The 20,712-nt window shown below is 36.3% G+C and overlaps 2 protein-coding genes across 2 annotated transcripts in view; one reads left to right on the top strand and one right to left on the bottom strand.

Annotated features, from left to right (window-relative positions):
- Window positions 1–14,722, bottom strand: part of LOC117910208 (piezo-type mechanosensitive ion channel homolog) — a gene marked incomplete at its 3' end in the record, with an annotated part of 34,954 nt that extends 20,232 nt beyond the window's left edge. The window contains 7 exon segments of the mRNA XM_034824269.1: window positions 5,380–5,566; window positions 5,674–5,830; window positions 7,183–7,340; window positions 7,494–7,653; window positions 11,739–11,819; window positions 14,007–14,140; window positions 14,432–14,722. Coding sequence (XP_034680160.1) covers window positions 5,380–5,566; window positions 5,674–5,830; window positions 7,183–7,340; window positions 7,494–7,653; window positions 11,739–11,819; window positions 14,007–14,055 — 792 coding nt within the window.
- Window positions 14,723–16,504: 1,782 nt separating this feature from the next.
- On the top strand, window positions 16,505–17,000 carry LOC117910212. The gene is made up of 2 exons (XM_034824271.1): window positions 16,505–16,921; window positions 16,986–17,000. Exons 1-2 carry the CDS (start codon window positions 16,505–16,507, stop codon window positions 16,998–17,000), a joined length of 432 nt encoding a protein of 143 aa, XP_034680162.1.
- Window positions 17,001–20,712: the final 3,712 nt, after the last annotated feature.

Genomic DNA, 20,712 nt, shown 5'->3' with positions numbered 1-20,712 from the left:
GAAGCAGCCATGCCAGAAACTACAGAACCGGGTTTCAGGAAGTGGAAGATTGAAAACAGTATGATCATGTCATGGCTTATCAATTCCATGAACAATGACATAGGTGAAAATTTCTTGCTGTTTGGGACTGCAAAAGACATATGGGATGCAGCCAAAGAAACTTACTCGAGTTCTGAAAATACTTCAGAACTTTTTCAAGTTGAATCAGCCCTACATGACTTCCGCCAAGGAGAACAGTCAGTTACTCAGTATTACAACACACTCACAAGGTATTGGCAGCAACTTGCCTTATTCGAGACTCACTCGTGGAAATGTTCGGATGATGCAGCAACATACAGGCAGATTGTGGAACAAAAGAGACTGTTCAAGTTTTTCCTAGGACTAAACAGGGAATTGGATGATGTTAGAGGCCGAATCATGGGCATTAAACCCCTGCCAAGTCTCAGGGAGGCTTTTTCAGAGGTTAGGCGTGAAGAAAGTAGAAAGAAAGTGATGATGGGATCCAAAGAGCAACCTGCCCCAACATTGGATGCCTCTGTGGATAGTGGACACAGGTGCTTCTGATCACATGACAGGAGATGCTGCCATTCTTCAAAATTACAAACCAAGTAATGGTCATTCATCCGTCCATATTGCTGATGGTTCAAAGTCAAAAATTGTCGGGATAGGTTCCATAAAACTTACTAAAGAATTGTATCTTGACTCTGTCCTCCATGTTCCAAACTTGGATTGTAATCTTTTGTCCATTAGCAAATTGGCCCGTGATCTCCAATGTGTTACTAAATTTTATCCAAACTCGTGTGTTTTTCAGGACTTGAAATCGGGGAAAATGATTGGCAGTGCTGAACTGTGTTCCGAGCTCTACCTCCTCCCATGTGGCCGATTCTCAAACCAAGTCTCTCAAGCAAGTTGCGTACAGTCTCAGAGTCTGTTAGAGTCTTTCAATTCTGTGTCAAATTCTAAGGTCAATAAAGATAATGAGATTATAATGTTACACTATCGCCTTGGTCATCCTAACTTTGTTTACCTTGCAAAATTGTTTCCCAAATTATTTATCAATAAAAATCCAGCATCTTATCACTGTGAAATTTGTCAGTTTGCAAAGCATACTCGAACAGTATATCCTCAAATCCCATACAAACCTTCGACTGTTTTCTCTTTAGTACATAGTGATGTGTGGGGTCCCTCACGGATAAAAAATATTTCTGACACTCAATGGTTTGTGACATTCGTTGATGATCATACACGGGTAACATGGGTTTTCCTTATGAAAGAAAAGTCAGAGGTCGGGCACATTTTTCAAACCTTCAATCTTATGGTTCAAAATCAATTCAATTCCAAAATTCAGGTCCTCAAGTCGGATAATGCAAAGGAATACTTTACTAGTAGTCTCAGTACCTATCTTCAAAATCACAGCATTATCCACATAAGTTCTTGCGTTGACACCCCACAACAAAATGGGGTGGCTGAACGCAAGAATAGACATCTCTTGGAGGTTGCCCAGTGCCTTATGTTTTCCTCTAATGTTCCGAACTATTTCTGGGGGGAAGCCATTCTCACAGCTACCTATTTGATTAACCGTATGCCATCCAGAGTGCTTACCTTTCAATCCCCACGTCAACTTCTCTTAAAAAAATTCCCTCACACCCGTGCAGCCTCTTCTGATTTACCACTCAAAGTATTTGGTTGCACGGCATTCGTTCATGTGTATCCTCAGAATCGTAGCAAATTTGCTCCTTGAGCCAATAAGTGCATTTTCCTAGGGTATTCTCCAACCCAAAAAGGGTACATGCTATTCTCTAACCAACAAAAGATTTTACACCACCATGGACGTCTCTTTCTTTGAACATGTCTTCTTCTATCCCAAATCTCATGTTTAGGGGGAGAGCATGAATGAACATCAAGTTTGGGAGTCTCTTCTTGAGGCTGTACCTTTTTCTCACTCAGAGTCACCAAATCCTTCCCAATCCGTGCCCACTGAGTTGTCCACACCCATGCCGTCATCAGTCCAGCCAGCTCAGCCCACAAATGTTCCTTCTCCCGTGACCATCCAGTCTCCCACGCCTATTCAACCTATAGCCCCACAACTTGCTAATGAGAACTTACAAGTATACATCAGGAGGAGGAAAAGACAGGAATTAGAGCACGGATCACAGCCAACATGTGGCCAATATATTGACTCCATTTCAAGTCTACCTGAAGAGAACATAGGTGAGGATAGGGCTGGAGAGGTGTCAATTCCCAGCATTGATGATTCTACTCTGCCGATTGCATTGAGGAAGGGTGTTAGGAGATGTACAGATCATCCAATTGGGAATTATGTTACGTATGAAGGGCTATCACCATCTTACAGAGCATTTGCTACTTCTCTTAATGATACTCAGGTTCCCAACACAATACAAGAGGCATTCAAAATTTCAGAATGGAAGAAGGCAGTACAAGATGAGATTGATGCACTTGAGAAGAATGGGACATGGACTATCACAGATTTGCCGGTTGGGAAGAGGCCCGTGGGGTCCAAGTGGATTTTCACCATAAAATACAAAGCAGATGGATCAGTCGAGAGATTCAAGGCTCGTTTGGTAGCTAGAGGGTTTACACAATCCTATGGGATAGACTATCAAGAGACTTTTGCTCCTGTTGCAAAACTGAACACTATCAGGATTCTTCTCTCATTGGCTGTCAATCAAGATTGGTGCTTGCAACAACTGGACATAAAAAATGCGTTTCTAAATGGTGACCTAGAAGAGGAAGTCTACATGGAAATACCACCTGGTTTCGAAGGAAGTATGGCAAAGAATCAGGTTTGCAAACTCCAAAAATCCTTGTACGGCCTTAAACAATCTCCCCGAGCCTGGTTTGATAGATTCACAAAGACAGTCTTGAAGCTGGGCTACAAACAAGGTCAGGCTGATCATACTCTATTTGTCAAGAAGTCTCATGCCGGGAAAATGGTCATATTGATAGTCTATGTCGATGATATTATTCTATCTGGGAATGATATGGAGGAATTACAAAATTTGAAGAAGTATTTGTCAGAAGAGTTTGAAGTTAAAGACCTTGGAAATTTGAAATATTTCCTTGGTATGGAAGTGGCTAGATCAAGGAAGGGAATTGTAGTCTCTCAAAGAAAATACATACTCGACCTTCTTAAGGAGACCGGTATGCTTGGATGCAAACCAATTAATACTCCTATGGATAGTCAGAAGAAACTTGGTATCGAGAAAGAGAGTACACCGGTAGACAGGGGGAGATATCAGCGACTCGTCGGGCGCTTGATTTATCTCTCACACACTCGGCCAGATATTGGCTTTGCAGTGAGTGCTGTAAGTCAATTCATGCACAGCCCCATTGAGGAACACATGGAAGCAGTCTACAGGATTCTTAGATATTTAAAAATGACACCAGGGAAAGGTCTATTCTTCAGAAAGACAGAAAATCGTGACACTGAAGTATACTCAGATGCGGATTGGGCAGAAAACATCATTGACAGGCGGTCCACTTCTGGATACTGTTCTTTTGTTTGGGGAAATCTTGTTACCTGGAGGAGTAAGAAGCAATCAGTTGTAGCCAGAAGTAGTGCAGAAGCTGAGTACAGAGCTCTAGCACAGGGAATCTATGAAGGGATTTGGATAAAAAGGGTTCTTAGTAAACTGGGACAAACGAGTTCATCTTCGATTCTGATGATGTGTGATAATCAGGCAGCTATAAGCATAGCAAAGAATCCCGTGCATCATGACAGGACCAAGCACGTTGAGATTAACAGACACTTCATCACAGAGAAGGTGACTAGTGAGACGGTTAAATTGAACTACGTTCCTACCAAGCACCAAACCGCAGACATCCTCACCAAAGCTTTACCTAGGCCTAACTTCGAAGACTTAACTTGCAAGCTGGGATTATATGATATATATTCTCCAGCTTGAGGGGGAGTGTTGAAATTCGGCATTCAAAGTTAGGGTTTTAATTTAGGAAAGTATTTTAGGAATAAAAAGGAGAGATCATTTAGGATATTTCCTTAGGATTCAGTTTCCTATTTTTTAGGAGAGAATCAAGCTAAATAGATATTTTCTTATTCAGTCATTTGTGTATATATATGTGTATGGTGTGTACCGAATAAATCAATAAAAGGAGTTCAGAAATTCTTCATCATATGCCTAATAAATTAATGGTTTTTTGCTATAAAGTTACGCTGTAATTGTAATTAGCACAAGTTCACACTTCTTTTTAATCAACAAAATAAACTATAGCACTGTAATTTGTCTAGAAAAAGCAGTCCATAACACACATCAAGTTTCCTTACCATAAATGGCATTTTCCGTCTAAGATGCTATAACATATGCTTGAAGATGCCAGCTAGTTTGGCTACAAAGGCAAGGGAGACTAAATATACCCCAGATGTAAGTTCAAATTTTTTCCTGAACTCTGTACCATCTTCGCTCTTTTTCCAATGATAAGTGACCCCTCAGGAATTCCTTCCTTTTACCTATCACTGTGTCCAGGCAAGACTCCATTTGATGCCACTCAGAATCAGATATATGTCCTCTCAAGGAACTGTTTCATTTAGCAATAAATGTGTCCAGATTTTGGTTGTCTGGGCTGTAGGTTGTTATAAAATTTTAAAATGACAGCATCTAATTCAACCATTTCAAAAGAAAATAAAATTTGAAGGAATTTGCACAATAATTGAAGTTACTCCGTGTTAATTTTCAACAGAACTAAGGTGATCAAATCATTTTACTTCTCTCTCAACAAGAAATTTTTTGGTATCCTATGATTTAATTTTTTTAGAAGCTACAAATTGGGGGCTTCCTCCTACCTAACCAGGGATGTCAACTGGGTGAATTGTTTACAGAACAGGGAAAAGAGGGCCCAAAAGTTAAATAATGACAGATAGTCCCTTGGGATATAAAAGTATCCAAGTTTTCTTTAACAACATCTATCATCTAAGGGACAGAATAAACTCACACTTTCAAACTCATCTAGTTGCGCTAACCTACAGATTCTGAGACCACTAATTGTTGGGGTTATTGATCATTTGCTCGTAAGCTAAAACTTAAATGTTTCAAGGTGGACAATCACATAGCTTACTGGAGGATTAGATTTTCCATAAAAGATAAAAGAATAAGAGAAACATATTAGATTAATATCCCTCTCAAACTTCTAGTAATGGGTTATGATCACATTAATTAAAATAAAATCAGCTCACATTCCAAAGCATCATTGTAGCATCCAAAAGACTCTTAACAGAAGAGTGGAACCAAAGGAAAGTATATGAACTATATTATGGAACGTGGGTTAGATATTAACCAGTGCACTTCTACAAGGGAATTTTCAAGCACATGAAACAGGCATAAAATTGAAACAAGATATGCTTACCATGTAGTAGAAAAACAGAAGGGAAAGACCAGAACAAATTTCTGACCACTCTGACTCTGCAGATATTTTATAAAGCCCAAGGAAATTAGCAACCCACATAAATGTCTTAGTAAATTCGATTGGAAGCTGATATACATACAGCACAGCCATGTTTAAGCCTGCATACAACAAAAGATACCTCCACCACCTTCAAATCCATATGGATAAATGAAAATCAGTCAGATCAATAACAACTGATGTTAATCAAAATAAGCAGTATCATGTAGTAAAAAAAAGGAGTCACAAAATGCTTACCGAAAAAGACCTAAGAAGTTGCTTGTTAAAGACCAATCAACAAGCCCACTACAGCTACAAATAAAAAATGGTAAAGAAGTCCATGACGGGTGGCTAATCCCAACAACAAGCTGTACAGCAGGCAGTAATAAGCAGCATAGAACCCTCAGATGAGAACCTTCAATGCAGAAAATAAGAAAAGAAGCCAAAATCAGCATCCAAGGCATGATTAACACAAAAATAACATGGTGACCAATGCTTATGAACTTAATTTAAAGCATGACAGAAATCTAATTGTAGAAATACAGATGGATGAAACATAAGGAATCCTTTTAAGTTTGATATGGTATTTTGTCAACTCAGATGAAGAGAAACTGTCATTTATCTGATTATTCTGAAATTTAAAAGAGAGCGAGCGAGCGAGTGAGAGAGAGAGAGAGAGAGAGACCAACGACAATTGAAAGAAAGTCAAGATTTCAGATGAAATTTATAATTTGAAATCCTAAGAGTCCATCCACTTGGTTGAGAACTAAGACCTTAACAAACAACCTTGAGCTTTCATGTTGCACAAACTTCCTATGAGTTTTATACTTGATTGGAAGGAGATTTACAAGATTAATACGAGAAACTTAGGAATCAAGATGAGTCTCTGACAGTCTTAACCTTAACTTCAGTGACTGTGGGAAACCAAGATAAATGGGCACTGGAGGTACTTTTAGACATCATTTGGGTAATTTGGTAAGAGTTTTCTGCAGCCAGCTAGGCCAGGATTGATATTGAGGCCGACATTTTAAACTTATTGCACAGGATGACAGAGACAAAATCCATAGGCATTAACAATTTGGAGGTGAAAGGGGATTAATCTACCATTCTCCCTGGGGTCTCTCAAGGTAAGAAAAGGCATTGGAGGTTAGACTCGTCGATCTGCAAGACCATTGCTATGGCAAAGATTTTGAGGTGCTCCTTTACACGGATCCTTCCATAAGGCAATCAAGCAATTGGCCAGCTAGACAAATGGGACGCAACCTGGGCAAATAGTTTGTGAGAGATTTTATGTCCTTGCCCTGGGATGGTTTTATTCCATAGTCCACAGGACCTTAAGTGGCATTTACTATTGATATGCCTCTATTTTTGCATTATATTTTTCTATTCTTAAAGACAGCTCATCATTCAGGTTTTTTTTTTTTTTTTTGGCCTTTTGATCAGTAACATTTTTCTTTTGTATGTGTCCATGTTGGGACTCATCCTTCTTTTGAATTCTTTTCTTCAATGAAATGTCCAGTTCCTACAAAAAACATTTATAGAAACTTAAGTGTTTTCATTAGTTAATGACCCTCAGATTGATTTACTTCACCCAATAACTTTCCATTCCTGTTTGTGTAGATCTTCAAAATGGATGTAGAAACACCGGACATCCCAAATGAACTGTGAAAGAATTGTAGAATATGTCCAGATGTAGAAAACAAAATAGAAAATGCATAATTAATTAATTTTATGCATAAGAAAGAACTTGATATTACAGTGACAAACCTATGCGTTCAATGGAAGAAAACAAATGCCCCAAACAGGAATTTCGGTGATGATCCAGACCAAATTTACTCCCATAGATTTCAAGCAGAGCAACAGAAGCCACTAATAGTTGTATGACCAAGAAATATATTACTGATGGACACCTCCAAGACTGAACCCTGAAAGACCATTCCACTTTAACATGTGCTGGAGGATTTGCATAGAGAAGTAACCATGCAAAATTGGGAAAACTTTATTAAAAATAATGCTGGCATGAAAGAAAAAGAAGAGGACAAAAAAAAACTTAGATATTGTTAAATATGAGTTTCTACCTTAAATAACCCATCAGCTTTGCCCACTGAGCATCTGCTACACTCCATTGATCCCCCTCAACAGCCCAAATAATATAAAATATAGCATGTGAAAGAATAGCCAAGAAGGAAAAGATAAGCATGCACCATGATAGCAGATACCGCCTCTGAAAACGAAAACCTATTGAATGTCAAAAAAAGAAAACATTTATAATCAGAGTCATCAAAATAACAAACAGAAAAAACACTTACATGATGAAACAGATGAAAATTCTGCTCACTGACATTCCATTTTGGATAACCGATGATATCTGCTCATTAACTACATTAATTGCAAATTTTTTTCCAACACGTAGTTAACTAATTACATAATATGGCAATTGTGGTATATATCTACAACAATGGTATATATCTACTCATTAACTACTTTCTTCGGCCGGTTATAAACATTGTGGTCAATGCTTCTTTTTTTATTATTATTATCAGAAACAATAATATAGTGTATATTGATAAAAAGTGCAAGAGAAGGATGAGGGATCCTCCCCACAAAATACAAGAATCTGATCAGAATATGACTTAAGCTCCTCCATTATATAAGGAAACCTATACAAAAACTAGTCCAACCATGGCTATTTATCAAAACCAATCAAAGCTCCTCTTATTGTTGTTCACCCCTTTTTAATTACAAGGCAAACACCAAATAAGTTGAATAACATTGAGGGGAGTGTCTTTAAATGTAGTAGTACAAGAAGCCCATAAGGAGGAATAGAAATGAAGTAGATCCCACAATGTCTCTACCATCCTCAACTTTTCCTTAAAGATCCTAGCATTTCTCTCTTGCCATACGATCCAAGGCAAGGTCAGACAAGCGATTTGCCAAAGGGTCTTGCCTCTAACGGAACTCCCTAAACCTCTAAAAGAGATGATCATCATGTCGCATATGCTCCTAGGCGGAACCCAATCCATCCTCACTAGACTAAATAACTTGTACCATAACCCTAAAGTAATCAGGCAATGTAGAAAAGATGATCAACCGACTCTCCACTCCCCACACATAAGATGCTCTATTCAAGGTTAAGAGATTTGTAAGATCTTCTCAACTATAGCATGTCATCGGTGTTCACCTTCTTGTGCGCCACTAACCATGCTAAAGCCTTAACTTTAGATGGAACTTTTGAAATTTGGCTAGAAACAACAGATTTGAAAATGATAAATTGGACAAGGCCAAAAAGAAAGATTTTACCAAGGATAAACCTAAAATGGAAAGAGACCAAGCTCTCATAGCTAGGACAAAAGGAGACTAGTGCACTAGGTTGAGTGAAGACATAAGCCTTTCAAGGCTCTCAATTTCCAAATATGTTAGGTTGCAATAAAAGTTCAAGTTCCAAGACAAAGAAGAAGAAAAAGAATTGCCAAGGATTGTTGAGATGGTGAGGTTTTTTAAAGTGGTAACTCTATAAAGTCCTACAAATTGTGAACAAAAAGATTGATTTTCCTACTACAAATATTCCCAAAAACAATTTTCTCCTCATCGCCCACCACAAAACAGATATGTGGAGAAAAATCCTGGAAAACTTGTACAATGGCCTTCCTAGGGCACTGATGTAACCATCTAACTAAAATGTTGGCATCCCATCCATTAGGATGTGTCCTATAAATATTCGAAATAACTTGATTCCAAATGGCAAAACTTTCCTTAGGGAACCTTCATAACCACTTCCCTAATAGAGCATGATTCTGCAGAACAGTCTTCCCGAACCCCAAACCTCTAAACTCCTTTGGCCTACACACTATGTCCCAACTTATTAGATGATCTTTTTTACCCTCCCTAGCCCCCAACCAAAGAAAATCCCTTTGCAATTTCTCAATCTTTGAAGCTATTGATAATGGAATCATGAAAAGAGATAAGAAATAGCAAGGGATATCAGACAAGCAAGACTAAAGTAATGTTATTTGTCCCCCCAAAGACAAAAATGCTTCTTTCCACTCATCCAGTCTCCTTTTAGATTCTATCACTATTGAATCCCAAAATTCGCTTGCCAACAGATTCCCTACTAAAGAAAGACCCAGATAAAATAAGGATCAATCTGAAACTTTACAACCAAGCATCAAAGACAAAATAGAGACCTAATACTCACTTGTATTGATACCAGAGATAGTGCTCTTATCTAAATTAATCCTTAGCCCAAAAATTGCTCAAATACCTACAAGATTAACTTGAGTTTTTGCAGGTCTTCCATAAATGTTCTAGAGAAAAAAATGATATCATTTTCAAATTGTAAAAGAGATACTCTAGTTCTATCCCTACCCACTTTAAAGCCCTCTAGAAAATCACTATCCTCTGATTTGAGCATCATCCTACTTATGACATTAGCTGCAATGGTGAAAAGGAAGGGGAAAAGAGGATCCCCTTGTCTTCAAACTCTAGTTTTAACCCATTCTTTGGCATTTCCATTCACTAGGATTGCAAAACTTACTGAAGACAAGCAGCCTCTCATCCAAGACCTCCATTTTGTGCTAAACCCTTTTCTCTCTAGCAAATGATCAAAAAAACCCCAATCTAGATTATCATAGGCATTTTGTGGTCAACGCTTGTTGCAATTAATTTATTAGAATCAGCCAAAATCTGCAAGAAATATGTGAAGAAAAAAATGAAAAATGAAGTGTTCTGTAGGAATATGAGAGTTACAAGTAGTTGTATCACCATTGTTTTTATATTAACCAAAATTTCTCTGGAAACAACTTAATAAGTAAAACTTTTGAGATGCTAATCCTTATGGACCAAGTGGCCTATGGATCTATTTATACCATAAGATATCAATTTCAGAAAGATCAGTGCAACATAGAAAGACATGACTCATTTTACATAGAAGCCCTTCGTTCATCAATACATGGGTAAATGAATCAATCGCAGCCCATTTGAAATCCTCATCAGCAGTTGGCAAAGCTTACAAGAAGTTCCAAAAAGGATGTAGAACAAAAGACATTCAGTACGTAAGACATAACCATGGATATCAGAATTTTTCCTTGTACTTTTTGCTTTTTCTTTTTTTCTTTTTTTTCTTTTAACAATTTAACCTGTGAAAATACACCTGATCACAACTGAATAAGGATGGTGAGCTAAATCATATTCATTTCCTTATAATTGTTTTTGATTTTCTTTCGCAACCCTGTGCATTAAGAATTCAATTGGACGATAAAGGAAAAGCAAAACACTACTTCAATAAATATTATACCTTATAACTTATACACAAGGGCACATGCAGAGGGTTGAGGACCATTTTTTCTGGTTCATGTTATTGACCATTAAATAACACTCAAATCAATTGGATGGCAGGTCAGGTCAACTTTAACAGATACATTTTAAGCCTTAGAAGTGACTAATGTAAGCCATCAGCAAGGCTTAGTATAAATGTGCGAACATACCTTAAAAAACACAGTTGCTATGGTATACATATATTATAAAATACCTCATTGTTGTGCCTCCTTTTAGGCACTTTTACTATATTTTCTCTTTTGCCTATCAAAAAAATATATATAAAATAATATAGCTCCAATCTGTGGACATTGATGTTGCATCAACAAATGATTTGCATGCCAATTATCGCTAGAAACGGCAGCTACCTTTTGGTGGGGGGATCAGGTCACCATTAAGTCTAATTTTTCTCAAAGACTAAACGAGATGTAGCCTTCAGCTAGAATCTTCATATCCATGATTGCACAAACATCTTTAGCCCTTTACTCCATTTTTTATTCCTTTTCCCTTCTTTTTGTGTGCATCTTACTAGAGAGTGAGGGAAACTAAACCTTTATTCTTTTCAATTTTTTCACACTCATCTTTCTGAAGAATGGAGATATCTAAAATTCGACTAATCTAGAAATTCTTCCCCTCAATAGAAATCACACATATAATTGTATATGTGCCTTTCATCCTTTTCAAGTCCATGTAGCCACCCTCTCCCAAAGAACAATTGAATTACAACAAAGTATGTAAAAAATTGATAAATCTCATCTAATTTAAGTTTCTCAGGACATCTCTTGGTGTCCAATTGTACTATTTGATCTCTTAGGCTCGTTCCTTTGTGTTGAGCTTGAAAGATAGCTCATATTCACTGGCATCTAATTCTTTTCCCGCTAATACAATTTCTCTTGTTTATCATCCACATAAAAAAACTATAAGAATAATAACAGTAATAATAATAATAACAACAACAAGAACAACAAGAAAAAAAACAATAATAGACAATAAGAAATGGAATGGCTTACCAATTTTTGGAGTAGAGAATTGAATAAAAAGAAAAGCTAGCAAATCGACCAGAGATATTAAACTCCAATCAAGTAAAGCACCTGTTTGAATTAGATTAAAAAAAATGGAGGGAAACATTATAAGCAAGTTGGTATATTTAGAAAAGAAAAGGTTGTGTCAGTGTTTGTGTATATTCAAATGTCTGGAAAATACATGACAACAAGAATGATATAGATAAAATCACAAGACCTCTCAATGGAGCTTCTAGATTGCTACATTAGAAAGTAAAATAAAGCAAAAAAAAAATTTTAATTGGATGAAGCCACAATACTAGATTGAAATTAACATGTACTTTCCACTAACAGGAAATATGTTTATAGCCTCATGGAATTACCATATTAAGAATTGTTAACAACTTCAATCGAGAGCCATTGTGCCCACAGGCCAAAATCAAAAGGCAACTGCAACTAACATTCTTAGAAAAGATAATGTATTCTCTAGATTTTGTCAACAAAAATTGGGTATTTTGATTACGACTCTATGGATATTTGAAAATATTTTTTATAGTTAAATAAATTAACTCCTTAGGAAATGATACATTCTAGATGATGGTTCTTGTGATACTAATTGACCATCTGAACGTCAAAGCTTGCAATAAAAGATTCTTGAACATCTTGTATGCCTTGGTATGCCCTTTTTGCTTAGCACTATTCATGAAATTTTTGTTTGACTATCAAAAGAAAAAGTTCTAGAATATCCTTTTTCTTGATGCACTTGAAATTAGATTTACCTTTTCCTATTTTAATCAAAGTCCATGTTTCCCCTTCCTATATGGAACATCCCTTTTCAAACTACCAAATATACTATAAATTCTTTTGACCAATTTTTATGAAAGTTTCTACACTTTCATATGTACAACCATCCATTGATGTCTCATATTGTGTAATTGACCAAAAATTTTAGATGGATGCTATTTTGAGCTTGGGATGGCGGCTAAAAAATAACATATTGCACAATGGACTCTATAAGAGAAGCTGAAAGTTGGGAAATGTCTCAGAAATCTAGGAGGGAAAAAAAACTGTAACGGCAAACATCCAAGCAAAAATCTCACGTTAAAAGGTGTAAATAGGTACACATTACTATAGTCACTTTTTGTTTGTTTTTTTTTTTTTTTTTTAGACAATGAAATCATCAACTAATGGTAGAAGTGTCAAGCCAGAGACCAATTGAATACTCATTCAAAAGAAACTCAATTCTATTAAGAAGTCAAGGTATGAAATGGATAAAGAGCCTATAAACCAACCCCCAACCTCCTCTGGGATCCAATAAAGTTTCTTTGTGAACACCCATAACTCAGCCTTCCAACTAATTGAAATGACCTTGCATATACGATTCAAAGCACCAAATGATCCACAAATATTGTCTACAACTATTATGTCATCAAAAAACTTCTGGTGGTGGAAAAGAAAGATTCTTGTCCCCAATCATTAACAATCAAATCATCAAATATGCAGAATTTATCTAGTATATTCAACTAAACCTTATAGTCATACCCAGAATCAGCTATAGACGTATTTCTTCACTAACAAGACCCAAAACCATAACATCATAGATTAAATCGTGTATAATTGTATTATTTCCCACCCATTCAATCCACATTCTTTTTCACCTTCCTTTTGTCCTCATTGCCCCTTCAACTTGAACAGAATTTTCCCACCTATTAGTGCATTTTTTAGTCTTCTTTGCATGCTAGATTTCAGAGCCATGCATCTACCACCTTATCAACAAAAAATTCTATCCCTCAACTTTTGATCTCTGTTCTCTGTTCTACTTCTCCAAGATAAATTTCGATCTCATATAGCACAAATGCAACACATAATTCATCCATGTATTAAGAGCAATCAAGTCTCTCAAACTTTTTGTTATCCGCCTCTGTTTGAAACTTATAGAAGTTGAATATCACTTCAATATAAAGAGTAAGAAAGGTGGATTTTTCGCCTAGTTCAACCTGTGCAAATGCTTGATAGCATTTTCCCTTGGAAATGAAATTATATCAGTCCACAAACTCTAATGCTGCATTTAGTTGCTGAAAAAAGCTAGGAAAAGAAAAAAATCAAAATGTTTTAGTGTGAGTTTATCATTCCTTCAACGTTCAAAATTTTTCTTATCTTCCTCCCCTAGGTCTTCCCAGCAACTAAAGAGAGAAATAAAAAAAAAAATTAAAAACTAAGACACAGAGAATGAAGAAATCATCCAACAGAACTTTGTAAGACAAGACTTGTGATTACCTGTCAAAAGCAGTATGGGTAATACAAATCCACTGAGGAACTTCCCCATGTCAACTTCTTTTGGACAATTGAATCACTTCAGTTTCATCATCTTCTCCTCTAGGATACACATTCTTCTGTAAAATTTGCAAATTCTAATGCAAAACCCATTGGAAGAAAACCAAATTAAAATTAAATAAATAAAAAAAATCAACGACAACAACAACAAATTTAGAGCCGAATTTTGAAAAATAAGCTCTATAGTCTAACACAATACTTTTTTCTGGGTTTTGCTAGCAATGCCGTTAATGCTTTCTCTGAATTGCAAAGGAAATAAAAACAAAAACAATAACAAAACAAAATCCCTTCGAAAAAAACAAACAAAACCTTTCCTTTAATAGCTTTGGGAAAAAAAAGGAAAAAAACGGATTAAACCAACCAGAGACCAGATTAGAAAGCTCGGTTTCTCAACATGGTCACTTTTTTCTTGTTTCTCTAACAATGGCGATTTATACAAAAATCCACGAGTGGGTTTTTTAAATTAGAGTAGGAAAAAAAAACCCATTTCAAAAAACCACCAAATTGATTTCATCACTTCAAAGTTTCCGAAACAAAACCGAGAAATAGAAGAAAAAATGAGGGCGTCCTCTGATGTTCCAAATTGAGAAAGACTGGACACATCTCACGCATTAAAGTTTAATTGAGCCGAACCGGTCCAGAAAACGACAAGGGTAATTACCGAAAAAGCAAAATAGAAAACAATTTCAGATTTGGAGAGGCCGAAATTTCCGGCTCTTGAGGATAACTGTTTTTGATGCAACAGTGTTGCCTTGTTCTTCTCTGAATAAGGGGCGGCAACGAAGAGAAAAAGAGGACGTTTTTGACATTTTACAGTTGGAACTCAAAAAATGGACCCACGTTGATATTATCAATGTTCCCACTTTGTGGGATTTTGAATCGGAGAGGTGGCAAAGGTGTTTGGATCCGTGGAAAATGACATCCAGCATTGAATGTGATAACCCCTTGTCTTCTTTCTCCATTTTATTTATTTATTTATTTATTTTGTGTTTTTTTTTTTCCAAATCTTTGTGATTTATCATTGACAATGATAGCTACTCAATCCCATGAACAAATTCTTACTTAGTATTGTTAGATTAATTTTTGTAATTAGTCTATAATTTGGGCCACACATGTAAATAATTAAAATGTGTGTGCTATCATTTAATTAAGCCTAAATATAGTGATCTAATTAATAATTGATTAATTGACTTAAGGGTATAATTGTCATGAGATTATTGTGTAGATACCATTAGATAATTATTATTTCTATGAGGGGCAGAAATATAATTGTGATAAAATTAAAACTGCCCTAGCAGTTTATAAATAGGGTTATGGTCCCCATTCTACCACTACGCATTCCAATTTCCGAAAATCCTCTCAGAGAGAAATTGAAACAGAATCTAGTGGCCAGAATTGGAAGACCATCTCAAAGGGTTTTCTTCCTATAAGTTTTCTTCTTCAATGGATTCAGGTATGTTTCCGCTATTATTTTTCTACTCATTTTTTAATCAGGAGATTCCAGTATAGATGAAATTAGGGTATTCATCTTGGTTGATTTTAACAAGAATATTCCAGTATATATGAAATTAGGGTATTCATCTTGGTTGGGTTATAACAAGAAATATTCCAGTATATATGAAATTGGGGTATTCACCCTTGGATGAGTTATAATAAGAAATATTCCAGTATATATGAAATTGGGGTATTCACCTTGGTTGAGTTTTAACAAGTGGTATCAGAGCCAACTCCTCGATTAATTTTTGAGTTATTATTTTAATATATATATATATATATGTCAATGGATTAAGATTTATGAAATATTGAGTTGATAAATTTTTTTTATTACTATTATTATTATTATTATTATTTAATAGCATTTTATGATATTAATATTTAAGTTATTGATCTAGCATTTTTAAATAGGCTAATTAAAGCGAAAAATCACCAAAGTGACATCTTTCGTGTAGATTAGTCTGTTCGGGGTGTTAGATATTTGTGTGTATGTGATTCATGCGGGTATTGACTGGCCCAAAGGAAAGTTAATATTTGGTCAAATTGCATACATACCTGTGGTGATAAATATGTGATGATTATAAAGGTAACTTAATGTGAATAATAAATCAATCCAAAGATAGATTTATTATTTGACATAACTTATCATCAATGTTTGATCACTACAACAAGAGTACCACTTACAGTTAATATTACTGTCCAAAGACTTGAGATTAATGTTGTGCTAGGTATCTTGAAATGTCATAATTTGCTTTTAAATTTAAAGATTATGTGTTTAATTGCTTATTTTATGTGAGCATGATGGTTTATTTGATTCATTTTATTTTGTTCTGGATTCAGCTTTTATATCAACTACTTCTATATCTGCCAACATCAATAATGTCCCTATGTTAAATGTCACTAATTTTAAGGACTGGAAAGAGAATATGATGATTCTCTTAGGCTGCATGGATATAGACTTAGCCTTGAGAATGCCCAAACCCGATGAACTCAATGAGCAAAGTACTCAAGAGGATGAGGTTTATTGGGGTAAGTGGGAACGTTCAAATAGGCTAAGTCTTATGATCATGAAGCGCGGAATTCCAGAAGCTTTCAGGGGTGCGGTAACCGATGAGGTTACTAATGCCAGTGACTTCCTTGCGGAAATTCAGAAACGTTTTGCCAAAAACGATAAGGCTGAAACGAGCACGCTTTTAGCAAGCTTGATTTCAATGAAGTATAAAGGCAAGGGTAATGTTCGGGAGTACATCATGGAGATGTCTCATCTTGCTTCAAAACTTAAGGCTTTGAAACTTGAGTTATCTGATGATTTACTCGTGCATTTGGTTCTCATCTCTCTTCCTGCACAATTTAATCAATTCAAGGTCAGTTATAACTGCCAAAAGGATAAATGGACTCTTAATGAGCTCATTTCATTCTGTGTGCAAGAGGAAGAGAGATTGAAGCAAGACAAGACCGAAAGTGCTCATCTGGCTAGCACTTCCAAGGATAAGGGCAAACGAAGGAATCAGGATAATAAGGTTGCTGCTTCTAATGGCCTAGAACAAAAGAAACAGAAAGTTGAGGTAACATGTTTCTTCTGTAATAAGCCTGGACATACTAAGAAGGAATGTACCAAGTATGCTGCTTGGCGTGTTAAGAAAGGTATAATTCTTACTTTGGTCTGTTCTGAAGTTAATTTAGCTTCAGTATCTAGAAACACATGGTGGTTAGATTCTGGTGCTACTACTCACATTTGTGTTTCTATGCAGGGTTGCCTGAGTTATCGAAAACCAAGTGATGCTGAAAGATGCATCTATGTCGGAGACGGTCAGTCGGTAGAAGTGGAGGCAATAGGGCACTTTAGATTATTATTGAAATCTGGTTATTTTTTGGATTTAATAGATACTTTCGTTGTACCGTCTTTCAGACGGAATTTAATTTCAGTTTCTGTTTTGGACAAATCAGGTTATTGTTGTTCATTTGGAAACAATAGATTTGCATTATCTATTAATTCAAATGTTGTAGGAACCGGTTTACTTAATGTTTATGATAATCTATATTTGTTGGAAACTGTTCCGTCCTATAATGAAACCTTGCATGTGGAATCACGAGGTACAAAACGTAAATTGAATAAAGATAATTCGGCCTCATTGTGGCACAAACACCTAGGTCATATCTCTAAATCTAGAGTTGAGCGACTTGTGTCCGATGGGATTTTAGATACACTTGACTTTTCAGATTTTGATATTTGTGTTGAGTGTATTAAAGGAAAACAGACCAAAACAAAGAAATTAGGTGCAAATAGAGCTACAGACGTCTTAGAATTAATTCATACAGATATCTGTGGACCATACCCTACGGCATCTTGGAATGGTCAACAGTACTTTATAACATTCATAGATGACTATTCAAGATATGGCTACCTATTTCTTATACATGAGAAATCACAATCATTGGACGTGTTCAAAACATTTAAAGCAGAAGTTGAGTTACAACTCAACAAAAGAATAAAGAGCGTCAGATCTGACCGTGGTGGTGAATACTATGGTAGATATGACGGATCAGGTGAACAATGTCCAGGACCATTTGCTAAATACCTAAAGGAATGTGGGATCGTCCCTCAATACACCATGCCAGGATCACCTAGCATGAATGGTGTAGCAGAAAGACGAAACCGAACCCTTAAGGACATGGTAAGGAGTATGATTAGTCATTCTACTTTACCCGAAAAACTCTGGGGTGAAGCACTCAAAACGGCAGCTTATATCCTAAATCGGGTGCCAACTAAAGCGGCTGCTAAAACGCCTTATGAGCTTTGGACGGGTCGAAAGCCCAGTTTAAAGCATTTTCATATTTGGGGATGTCCAGCTGAAGCGAGACCTTATAAGCCTCATGAAAAGAAATTGGACTCTAAAACAGTTAGCAGCTACTTTATTGGCTATGCAGAGCGATCAAGGGGTTTTAAATTTTATGATCCTGCTATTAGGTCAATTTTTGAGATGGGAACTGCAACATTTTTTGAGGATGTTGAGTTAGGGGGGAGAAATCAGGTTAGGAATATTGTCTTTGAGGAGGAAGAGGGATCTACTATTGCTTTTGATAATGTACAGGTTTCACTACCTATCATTGATCAAGAAGTAAATTTGGATCCTCAACCAACAGACAATATTGTTCAACCCTTAATTGCAAATGAGGACATTGCTCCTGAAGAACAAACTCAACAACCTCAAGAAAATATGCCATTAAGGAGATCCACGAGAGAGAGGAGAAATGCAATTTCGGACGATTATATCGTATATCTCCAGGAACATGAGGTAGAAAGTGGAATGATGGAAGATGATCCAATCAACTTCCAGCAAGCCATGAAAAGTTCCAACTCTCAGAAATGGATTGAAGCCATGAATGAAGAGTACAAATCTATGCAAGACAATAAAGTTTGGGAACTTGTCCCATTACCAGTTGGTACGAAGCCCATTGGTTGTAAATGGATATTTAAAACCAAGCGGGATTCAAATGGTAATGTAGAAAGGTATAAAGCACGTCTTGTAGCTAAAGGCTTTACTCAAAAAGAAGGAATTGACTTCAAAGAGACCTTCTCTCCAGTTTCTACGAAGGACTCTTTCAGGATAATCATGGCACTAGTTGCACATTATGATCTTGAGTTACATCAAATGGATGTTAAAACAGCGTTTCTCAATGGTGATATTGATGAAACAATTTATATGGTACAACCAGAAAATTTTGTGTCCGAAGACTCAAAGAATATGGTTTGTAAATTAACTAAATCCATTTATGGGCTCAAGCAAGCTTCTCGTCAGTGGTACTTCAAGTTTCATCAAATTATTGTCTCATATGGTTTTGAGGCAAATCTTATGGATGAATGTGTGTATCACAAATTCAGTGGGAGTAAGTATATTTTCCTGGTTTTATATGTCGATGACATATTGCTAGCCACAAATGATATTAGCATATTGCACGACACCAAGAGATTTTTATCAAAACATTTTGAGATGAAAGATCTTGGTGATGCCTCATTTGTCTTAGGAATCCAGATACACCGAGATCGTTCTAGGGGTATTTTAGGATTGTCACAAAGGACCTATATTGATAAAGTCCTCCAAAGGTATGGCATGCAAAATAGCAAACCAGGTGATACCCCTGTCGCTAAAGGAGACAAATTCAGTCTTAATCAATGCCCTAAAAATAGTTTAGAAAGTCAAGAAATGCAGAAGATTCCTTACGCTTCGGCTTTGGGGAGTCTAATGTATGCTCAGGTATGTACACGTCCGGATATTGCGTACATTGTTGGCATGTTAGGCAGATATCTAAGTAACCCTGGAATGGATCATTGGAGAGCAGCCAAGAGGGTTATGAGATATTTACAGAGAACAAAAGAGTACATGCTTACATATAGGAGATTGGATCAGTTAGAGTTCATTGGGTATTCCGACTCTGACTTTGCTGGATGCCAAGACAGCAGAAGATCCACATCAGGCTATATTTATCTGTTGGCTGGTGGAGCAATTTCATGGAGGTCTGCCAAACAGACACTCGTAACTTCATCCACCATGGAAGCAGAGTTTGTAGCATGTTATGAGGCATCCAATCAAGGAATATGGCTACGAAATTTTGTCACTGGGCTGCGTGTTCTGGATGGTATTGAAAGACCACTGAAGATATTTTGTGACAATAAATCAGCAGTTTTATATTCCAATAACAACAGGAGTTCTACAAAATCAAAATACATTGATATCAAGTTCCTAGTTGTAAAAGAAAAAGTACAGAGTGGACAGATATCCATAGAGCATATTGGAACAAACTCCATGATAGCGGATCCGCTTACAAAGGGATTACCACCCAAGGTCTTTCATGAGCACACTGCTCATATGGGTGTTGTCTCATTTGAGGATATCCAAATTTAGTGGGAGTTTATATTATTCATTGTATATTGCTCTATGTTATGTTTAGACTTTATCTATAAATTTGGATTGTGTTCTGCAGAAATAAAGTATTCATTTTATTGCACTCTGTTAAATTATGCTAAAGATTTGATCTCAATAAAGTTAAGTAGGACCAGTTGGAAATAGGCATGAACAGATCACATTGCATGTAATTTCCATGCTATGCACTCATGATTGATCTATGTCATTTAGCTGTATAGATATATGTGACC

This window comes from Vitis riparia, unplaced genomic scaffold (assembly GCF_004353265.1).
Source record: "Vitis riparia cultivar Riparia Gloire de Montpellier isolate 1030 unplaced genomic scaffold, EGFV_Vit.rip_1.0 scaffold650_pilon_pilon, whole genome shotgun sequence".
Lineage (NCBI taxonomy): Eukaryota > Viridiplantae > Streptophyta > Magnoliopsida > Vitales > Vitaceae > Vitis > Vitis riparia.
This window is presented reverse-complemented; position numbering and strand designations above follow the sequence as displayed.

Excerpts from the sequence above, each read along its gene's own strand:
- LOC117910212 (XM_034824271.1), top strand. The coding sequence starts at position 16,505 with ATGGATATAGACTTAGCCTTGAGAATGCCCAAACCCGATGAACTCAAT.